Consider the following 9,353-nt stretch of genomic DNA (forward strand, 5'->3'; position numbering starts at 1 on the left):
TTCTTCAGGTAAAGTGACTAAAATGACAAAAAACCCGAAACTCATGTCTTGTCTTGTGCCCCCCCCCCTTGTGCAGGCGACTCCGGGAACTTCATCATCCTGTCGCCGGACGTGCAGGAGGCGGAGGTGGCGCGCATCGTGAGCCCGGAGGTGGCGTCGCAGGGCTCGGACCTGTGCCTGTCCTTCTGGTACCACATGGTGGGCTCGCACATCGGCACGCTGCACATCAAGCAGCGCAAGCACGGCGCCAAGGCCACCACCGACATCCTGCTCTGGACCGTCAGCGGTCACCAGGGCAACCGGTGGAGGGAGGGACGCGTGCTGGTGCCGCACTCCAGCAAACCCTATCAGGTGGGACACATACACATACTATTATACTGTAGTATCCTACTATGTAACCTTTAACCCCTTAGCGCAGCGCTATGGCTCTCTATCAGGTACAGTACGACACACATACTATTATACTGTAGTATCCTACTATGTAACCTTTAACCCCTTAGCGCAGCGCTATGGCTCTCTGTAATGTCATAGCAATATTGTCATGATGTAGTTAAGCAAACCCTATCAGGTACGACACACATACTATCAGGGCTCTGAATTAACTTTTGTCATCACCAGCCAAAATAGCTCGTAGATGTTAATCCTACTCGCCAAACACACATTCACTAATGAGTCAAAGTGGCTAGTGAGTTGGTCTTTTCTACCAGCCAAACACAAATTTCACCAGCATTTGGCTGGTTGGCTGGTGTTAATTTAGAACCCTGCATACTATTATACTGTAGTATCCTACTATATAACCTTTAAAACCCCTTATTATATGGTTGTGACGTCATCAGTCGAATGCTCCATTCATTTCAACGGGGCTCCCCAACGTTCGCACGTCTGTTATTTTTCGATAACGGACGGGTTGGTCTATAACAGACCGCTGTCAATGGCAACAAGACTTTTCACTGCTAAAGCGACTTTTCAACAAGACTCTAATCAGCTGCTGTGATAGACAACACCTGTTGTCCTGGCTACCTAGCTGTTGCCTAGCGGTGTTCCACAACGGCACTGTTTTGTTTTGCGCAGCAACAATCTTAACATTAAATAGGCCTAAAGAAATGTCCCCGCCATGTGTGAGTCATTTAAGTATATCCATATAATAAGCGGGTTAACTTTCGGCGAGTCGGTCGCTTTGTGGAATAGCAGCACTTCAGAGAGAACAAGACCCCTCCGCTCCGCGTCGGGGTCTAAAGATTCTCTCTGTCGTGCTGCTATTCCACGGTAGCGACCTTCTCGCCGAACGTTAACCCTTACTTAACGCAGCGCTATGGCTCTCTGTAATGTCATAGCAATATTGTCATGATGTAGTTAAGCATTTTCAGCAAGTGAATAGGGTCGCCGGCGACCCCTGCTGCAGTAAGAGGCTACAGTCAGTCACCCATCAATCCTAATATTGCCAAGCCAATTCTCAAGTCATTCATTTGTGACTGACTCGAGTGTAGCCCCTTAATGTGCGCCGTACCTCCAGTGGCACGCTGTAATAGTCATTGAAATGTAACTACCATGGCACTATAATACTATGACACAACACAGGCCCTTTAGTAATGCACCACGACTTGGTCGTTACCATACTGGTAAGAATAAATGTATAAAGCCGCGTCTTAAGGGGCTAAGTCATACATCACAAGTCCACATCTCTGATAAAGAGTATACATCAGTGGTTCTTAACCTTTTTTCTCAACGCACCCCTTTACCAGTGCCGAAGACAAGCCGCGCACCCCCAAAACAAACTTCTACACATGTATGTGCACTAAAAATGATTGAAGTGATTAATTACAATGATTCTTGCTTGAGACATTGATCATTACCTTAATGACTTAAAATGGGGACCAAAAATGTTTTAGTTTGGTCTTAATTTGGCCTGATTATAATCTTTGCAAGCATAATTTTGGTCACAACCTCAACACAAACAAAATTCTGCGCACCCCCTGAAATCTCTGGCGCACCCCCAGGGGTTGCCCGCACCCCAGGTTGAGAACCACTGGTATACATGATGCGACCATACTAACTACTATGTGGTATACATGATGCGACCATACTAACTACTGTGTGGTATACATGATGCGACCATACTAACTACTGTGTGGTATACATGATGCGACCATACTAACTACTGCGTCTCTCCTCCTGGCAGGTGGTGATTGAAGCTGCCGTGGAGAGGCGGAGCTATGGCAACATCGCCGTGGACGACATCAAGATTCTAGACAATCTCAACCTCGCCGACTGCAAAGGTGGGTCTGGGACTCACAGCCTGTGTCGTAGGGTTATTCACCTGTAGTTTCGGAGAGAGAGGGCCGCACATTAGAGAATCTGATGAAGACTGTTGAAGTCGAAACGTAATCCAGCCATGAAATAATAAAAGAAAACAAAACAGATTTTAAGTGTGCGAACCTCTCTCTCTCTCTCTCCGAAACCACAGTCAGCCTTTGTCCTGCACCTTTTCCTGGAATGTGCTTAATGTGCTGACCTTCAACAGGGTTATTCACCTGTATCATGCTTGCCAATTTTGGTACATGTGTACATGTGTGTATGTAGAGCCCTTGTAGTGTGTTGTTGTTGTTGTTGTTGTTGTTGTTGTTGTTGTTGTTGTTGTTGTTGTTGTTGTTGTTGTTGTTGATCACTGTCACATTTGTGTGCAGATCCTGCTGTCTCAACTGAACCCATGCTGCCTGACGAAATCCCCAACATCATTGGTATGTCAATTTCACTTATGCTTATCAGTTTTGAGTCTTAACAGTTTTGTATTTCATGATTATTTTTTAACCTTTATTTCTGGCTAACTATTAGCACAATTTCATTTGTAGTTTCATTCATAAGTGAGACTACTTGTTTTTGTAGATCTATCAAAATCTGCCTCTCTCTAGCTCAAGATGTAGACCTAATTATTCGATTTTGTGTGTTTTCCCGCGTTACAGAGGAGATGACGGACTTCCCGCGCATGGTGGAGAGCAGCGAGATCGGCGGCGGCGGCAACATGCTGAAGACGTTGGACCCCATCCTCATCACCATCATCGCCATGTCGGCGCTGGGCGTGTTCCTGGGCGCCATCTGTGGCGTGGTGCTGTACTGCGCCTGCTCGCACGGCGGCATGGCCGACCGGAACTTATCCGCCCTGGAGAACTACAACTTCGAACTGGTGGACGGCGTGAAGCTGAAGAAGGACAAGCTCAACACACAGAACTCCTACTCAGAGGCGTGAGCGGAGCGGCCGGGAGCCAGGAAACAGGAGCTGGAGCTGCCCGGAAGCACGCTCGTACGCCTAGCGTCAAGTGTCTGTTTTTTGTGTGCATTTGTTCGAACACGTGACATGAAAGAAGGAGGAGGAGGAGAGAGTGAGCGTGTGACATGACCCCCTGCAAAAAAACAAAAACAAAAACAAAACAAAAGAGAGATGAATAATTATGAAACAGGCCGGGCTACATGGACTGCCAAGGCTCCCTGATTGGTCAGGGACAGCAAGGCTCTGGAGACGATGCGGGGAATCTGATTGGAGGATGAGACTGAGCCATGCTTTACTCAGGAGCTGCAGTGAAAGCAACCCGCCACTAGGGGACACTGTGTAGAAAATATGAAAAAAAAAACATCAACAACAAAAAAATATGTACAGATGATCGAGATTATTATTTTAATTTTATTAATTTTTATGATTAATATTATTTTTTCTTTTTTTTCCTTTTTTACAATCAGATGCTGGTGTTGAGACCAATATCATGTTTAAAGTATTTATCGTTTTCTCTGAGAATAAAACGAAAAAAAGTCTTTATTTTCAGAATGTTTTTCTTTTTCATTTCGGTTTTTGTGTTGAAAACCCAAAATGAACCATGATGTGTGAGAAAAAGGGTTTTATCATCTGGGAATCTCAAATCGGAAAGTAGAATGTTCTGATTCTTTGAGGAAAACAAAACAAAACAAAACAGAACATGGTTCCAACAGTGCCTTTGAGTGCATTTTCTCAACATTCTCTCTGTGAAGTTCTTTTTCTAAACTCTTAAAAACCCATCCCCCCTTTCCTTTGCATTGTGGAGTGTTGGTCAGGTCAGCTAAAAATCAAGAGTACTTTTTATGGACTGGATGTCAAGGCCCTCATATTGTACATATGTTTTAATATATTTTAGAACCCCATTCGCCACTCATCACTTTTTTGAAGGAAGATTTAAAAAAAAAAAAAAAAAAAAGTCAATGGATTTTAAAGCTGCAGTATTTTTCCTTTCCTTGGGTCGTGTGTTGTAAATAGAATCGTCAGGCTGTTTTGTGATGGTGAACAGTGTGCTGTAGTCTTGTTTTCGTTCCTGTTTTTCCGTTGTTTTACCAGCCTTGTGTGTGTGTGTGGTTTGTACGAAAGAGGGTATGTGTGAGCATGAGTGTGTGTGAGCGAGTATGAGTGTGTGTGTGTGTGTGTTAGCGTCTGTCCAGCTCGTCAATTCAGACACATGAAAACACATGCATAAACAAACCACACCACCATATCAAATAACAACTCGTGAGACAGTACAGGAAGCCAATCAAGCCAGGGCAGTACATAAAGAACACTAGTCTCTCTCTCTCTCACACACACACACACACACGCACGCACACACACAAACACAGAGGCACACGCACACACAGACACACACGCACACGCACACACACACGCACACACACACGCACACGCACACGCACACACACACGCACACACACACCTATACAGTAAGCCTAAAGACAGTAGCAGAAGCAGTGACACAATATAACGTAGCTTACAGTGTTTCCTCAGTGATGTTTGTCCTTGAACCGATGCCAATGTCCCCACCCACACTCTGCTTTGCTTTGCCATGCCATCTTCTTTTTTATGTTGTCCTCATTTTTTCCTCAGATGTGAGTGTATGGTACCCATCCGCCATCCGTCCATCCCTCAATGTCCCACATCGTTTCTGTCACGCTCTCTGATCCCCCCCCCCCCCATTTCAGTCTAACATTCTCTGTGCTGCTGACCGTTTTTCCTGTTTATTGAGGTGGGGTGGGGTTGGGGTTGGGGTTGGGGTAGGGAGGGAGTGGGGTAGTCCAACAGTTGCCGCCTCTCTAAGAGGTTAGATGGGCTTGCACGCTGCCCCGACAAACCCCAACAAACACCGGCCACCAGTTGGGTCAGAGTGGGCCTTCAGTCTATGTTTTTTTAGTTCCAATGGTAGTTACCTTTGTGAGCTAGCCTGTGATGTGGACCTGGCTGTTGTTTTCCTGCAGAAATTCTAGAATGTTGGGCTCCTTCAAAGATTCTAGAATGTTGGCTTTCCTGACCATTCTAATAGACAGCCACCTGCCATCTGCAGGATGCTAGCATCCGCCAACTCAAGTGTGATGTTTGTTGGTTCTGTTGTCGGGGCCGTATCCAAGCACCTTCAGAACCATGCATGGAATGTCCGTCAAGAAACCAAATAGACTCTATGGAGACCCCACAAGTCATAAAAAAAAGAATTGCAAACTGGGTGGGACCATGTTAGTAGGCTTAGCCATCACAGTTAGTCATGTTTGTTTTATAAACATATCTGTTGTCTTAGGGTAACAAAAGAGCTACTCTCTGTCAGACCGTTGTTGACGCTTGAATACTCTAGACCAGTGTTTCCCAACCAGGGGTACGTGTACCACTAGGGGTACGCGAGCACATTGCAGGGGGTACTTGGAAAAATATAATTTTAACAAATACATGGAGCTTAGTTACATTGGGATAGAGAAAGCGATATAAAACTTGACTTAGGGGGTACTCATGGCACAACGAAAATGCTTAGGGGGTACACAAGACAAAAAAGGTTGGGAAACACTGCTCTAGACGCCCCTACTGCAAGTTGGGTGGGGGCGCGTTTGTTTGTTAGACTGGTGCTATCATCATTTTTGGGTCAGACCAGCATTGGTTGCACTGCTGGTCTGCTCATTCACCCTTAGTCCTTCAGTCCAGTTCTCATATGGCTCTTTTCCACTGCTGGTTTTCTGGTTGGCCAACAGCTCGACACAGCGCGACTCGGCCGCTACTTTTTGCTTTACGATTAAGCTGTGTCGTGCCTATTCGAAAAAGCAAAAAGTGGCGGCCGAGTCGCGCTGTGTCGATCTGTAGGCCTACCAGAAATCCGGCAGTGAAAAAGAGGCAATAGTCATTTATCTGTAGCATGGGAGCTCAAGGGATGTGGCCACTGGAAGCTTACTGTAGGTGTTTGGTGACACAGGATTTTTTTGTCGGTGCTAATTCAACAATTCTTTGTTTAATTTTAGTCATACTGTACACTAACTGTTGAATTAACTCTGAAAAAATGACTGTGTAGATGCGAGGAGTTGGGTTAGGTTAGGTCATGTCATTTGGGAAGCTGGCTGTTGATGGTTCAATCTTTACCAAAGTGACTGTGGCCTTTACCTCTCCGAGGTGCCTTACGGCGCCTTGCTGTTGTGAGAGAGCATGGTCTCAACATCCGTCCGTCCATCTGTCCGCCAGTCCGTCCGTCTGTCCGTCCGTCCATTCAGTCTGTCGCGCATGTGCTGTTGAGCGTTTTAAAAGATACGACTGTTCAGAGTACATAGCACGACATTAGACGACATACAAACGAGGGGGATCATGTGATTATCTGTTTCTTGCTACTACGCAGTACATCGTGCTGACACAAACGGGAATATGGGGGGTACGTATGCTGTAGGGACAGGGATGTTTGGAAATCACCAAATTCTCACGCTGCATTCACACCAATGGCGCGGACATCCACAGTACGTCCACAGAACGTGTCCGTTATCAGTCCGAAACTGTTAGAATACATGAAAACAAATCATGCCTTGCACAGGAGCGCGGTGTAAGCGCGGCTTATGTCCGTCCTGACCGGACATGTCCGCGTTGCTCCTTGAAAATAGAACTCGAGTCTATTTTCCTGCGCGGACGTCCGCGTTCAATGCGCGGCTCCCATTGAAAATGAATGGCTGCTGACCGCAGATAGAACGTGGACGCTAACTGTGCAGTGTGAAAGGCAGCCCGCAAACCTCTCGGACTCGCACTGCTCACGAAGACATTAAGGAAACGTGCCGTCCCTGTGTGCATGTACCGTTAGAGACAGCAGAGAGTTTGGTTTACCGCTGGTGTTTGTGAGGGTGTGACTGGAGGAGGAGGAGGTGGAGGAGATTGAGATGAGGAGGTTTCTCTCTTAAAGCTTTGGTATATTCTCAGAGCTCTGATGTGTACTCTAGCAATCACCTTCTATGATCATTGTCAACGTTATGATGAACCTGGACTGACTGAAAGAGTTAAATATGCGTATACATGTTTCAGGTGGATCACTGCAGTCCGATAAAACAAGACAGGTTGGATAATTAAAAAGCAGAAACAATGTTGCACTGATAATTATATTTAAAATTTAAAAAAGCTGTTTGTGTTTATAGTATACATGTTGTTATAAAAAAGAGAGGAAAAATAAACAAAAAAGATACTCAGTGTTTCATTCTTTCTTCTGTTTTCATATAGTTTCATGTGTGATGGAGTACCACAAAAACTATACTGATAATGTTTTTTTTTTCATTTTATGAAAAGGTATACAGATTTTCAAAAGTTTAAGCCCTGTCCACCTATGTACGTATACACAGCCTATCATTTTATTTGAGTTTTTGTACTGTCATTCCAAAATTTGTGCAATTTTTTTAAGGAAATGGAGAGGAAACAAAAAAATGGCTTTTATTTTCAATACTGCTTCTGTAATGTTTGCTGTGGTAGGAGACACCAGGACAACAAAATAAATCAGCAAAGCCTTAAAGTGGAAATTAATGTTTTGTATTCAGACACATACTACACATTCATCTGGAGAGGGGAAAAAACAGTTCTTGTCTTTGATGTGCTCAAGTGAAATCATGGCAATGACATTCCAAAGAATCCACTGAAATAAATGTGATCTCAAGATAATATGTTTATGTTTTTGTTGGTGATTGGGTTGTTCGGTTCTTAACAGTTTGCCTTTCACAATCAGTGAAATATAACAGTAGGCTATCACTGGAATACGTCATCTTCATAAACCGACTCGACTTGTCTATCAAAGAATTTGGAGTTAGTGCCAGTGCTGCAGTGCAAACCTTTTCTCAGCTCAGAAATTCATACTTTATATAATCTGCCGTAAAAGGGACACTGTGTGAGATATTTAGTTGTTTATTTCCAGAATTCATGTTGCCCATTCACTAATGTTACCTTTTTCATGAATACTTACCACCACCAAATTCTAAGTATTCATTATGACTGGAAAAATGGCACTTTTCATACATGAAAAGGGGGATCTTCTCCATGGTCTGCCATTTTGAATTTCCAAAAATAGCCATTTTTAGCAGCAAAAATGACTCTACTTGGACCATACTAGAAAATATGTGTTTATTACTTAGTAAACTTTCATGTAAATATCAAATTTGGCAATAGGCAGCCCAGTTTCAATGAGCAGCATAGTTGGAGTACCTTTTTTCACCATTTCCTGCACAGTGTCCCTTTAAGTATTGTGAAGAAACAGGGACTATTTGGATGTGTACATACAGTATCGGGCCAGAGTCTGAGGCAGACAATTTGTCAGTCACTATGTCTGAGGCAACATGTCTCTAACTGCCTATTTTCTACCCCATATGAGAGGTGAAAGAAATGTTGATTAGAAATATAAGGGGAAAAAACTCTCTCTGCCCTCAATACAATTAATAACACACAATGAATGCACCCGTCCATATACATAAATGCACAAACACACACACACACACACACACACACACACACACACACACACACACACACACACACACACACACACACACACACACACACACACACACACACACACACACACACACACATCATCAGTGAATCAGACGATGTAAATAAAAGGCAGACTTAGAAATGCTGTTGTTGCTCAAGTGCTGCAATATACGTAACAACTGATTTGTCATGAGCTCAAATACACATGTACTGTACCTGAAGCAGTCTCTTGTTTGCGGAGGTGTCAAAAGTAAAAGTAAAAGCAAATTAGTGGTGTGATTACTACCCTAGCACATAATATTACATTGTTGTTAAACTATCTAGTCCATTGTACCTAATGAGGTAGATAGACTGTGTTGTTACTGAAAAAACTAAAAACCTAATGAGAACCCACCACAAACTTGATCCAGCCAGCGCAGCGGTACGGTAGCTGATCATAAGACAAGTACACTGGTCTACTGGTTACTCAGATACGTTAGCTGTGTTGTATGGAAATTGTGCTTCTTTTTTTTCTACTTTTACTTTTACTTTTGACCCCTCTGCTTGTCTGTTACACGAGAACGTATGTGGTTAATGTTAAGTTTCAAAC

At 43.9% G+C, this 9,353-nt stretch overlaps 1 protein-coding gene across 1 annotated transcript in view; it reads left to right on the plus strand.

Moving 5' to 3' along the window:
* Positions 1-3,966, plus strand: part of nrp1a (neuropilin 1a) — a 197,215-nt gene extending 193,249 nt beyond the window's left edge. The window contains exons 15-18 of the mRNA XM_063206448.1: positions 77-351; positions 2,180-2,276; positions 2,685-2,738; positions 2,961-3,966. Of these exons, the coding sequence (XP_063062518.1) occupies positions 77-351; positions 2,180-2,276; positions 2,685-2,738; positions 2,961-3,244 (710 nt within the window). The 3' untranslated portion in view covers positions 3,245-3,966. The remainder of the gene's footprint in view (positions 1-76; positions 352-2,179; positions 2,277-2,684; positions 2,739-2,960) is intronic.
* The last annotated feature ends 5,387 nt before the right edge of the window (positions 3,967-9,353 follow it).

The sequence above is a fragment of the Engraulis encrasicolus genome, chromosome 9 (genome assembly GCF_034702125.1).
Source record: "Engraulis encrasicolus isolate BLACKSEA-1 chromosome 9, IST_EnEncr_1.0, whole genome shotgun sequence".
NCBI classification, from domain to species: Eukaryota; Metazoa; Chordata; class Actinopteri; order Clupeiformes; family Engraulidae; genus Engraulis; species Engraulis encrasicolus.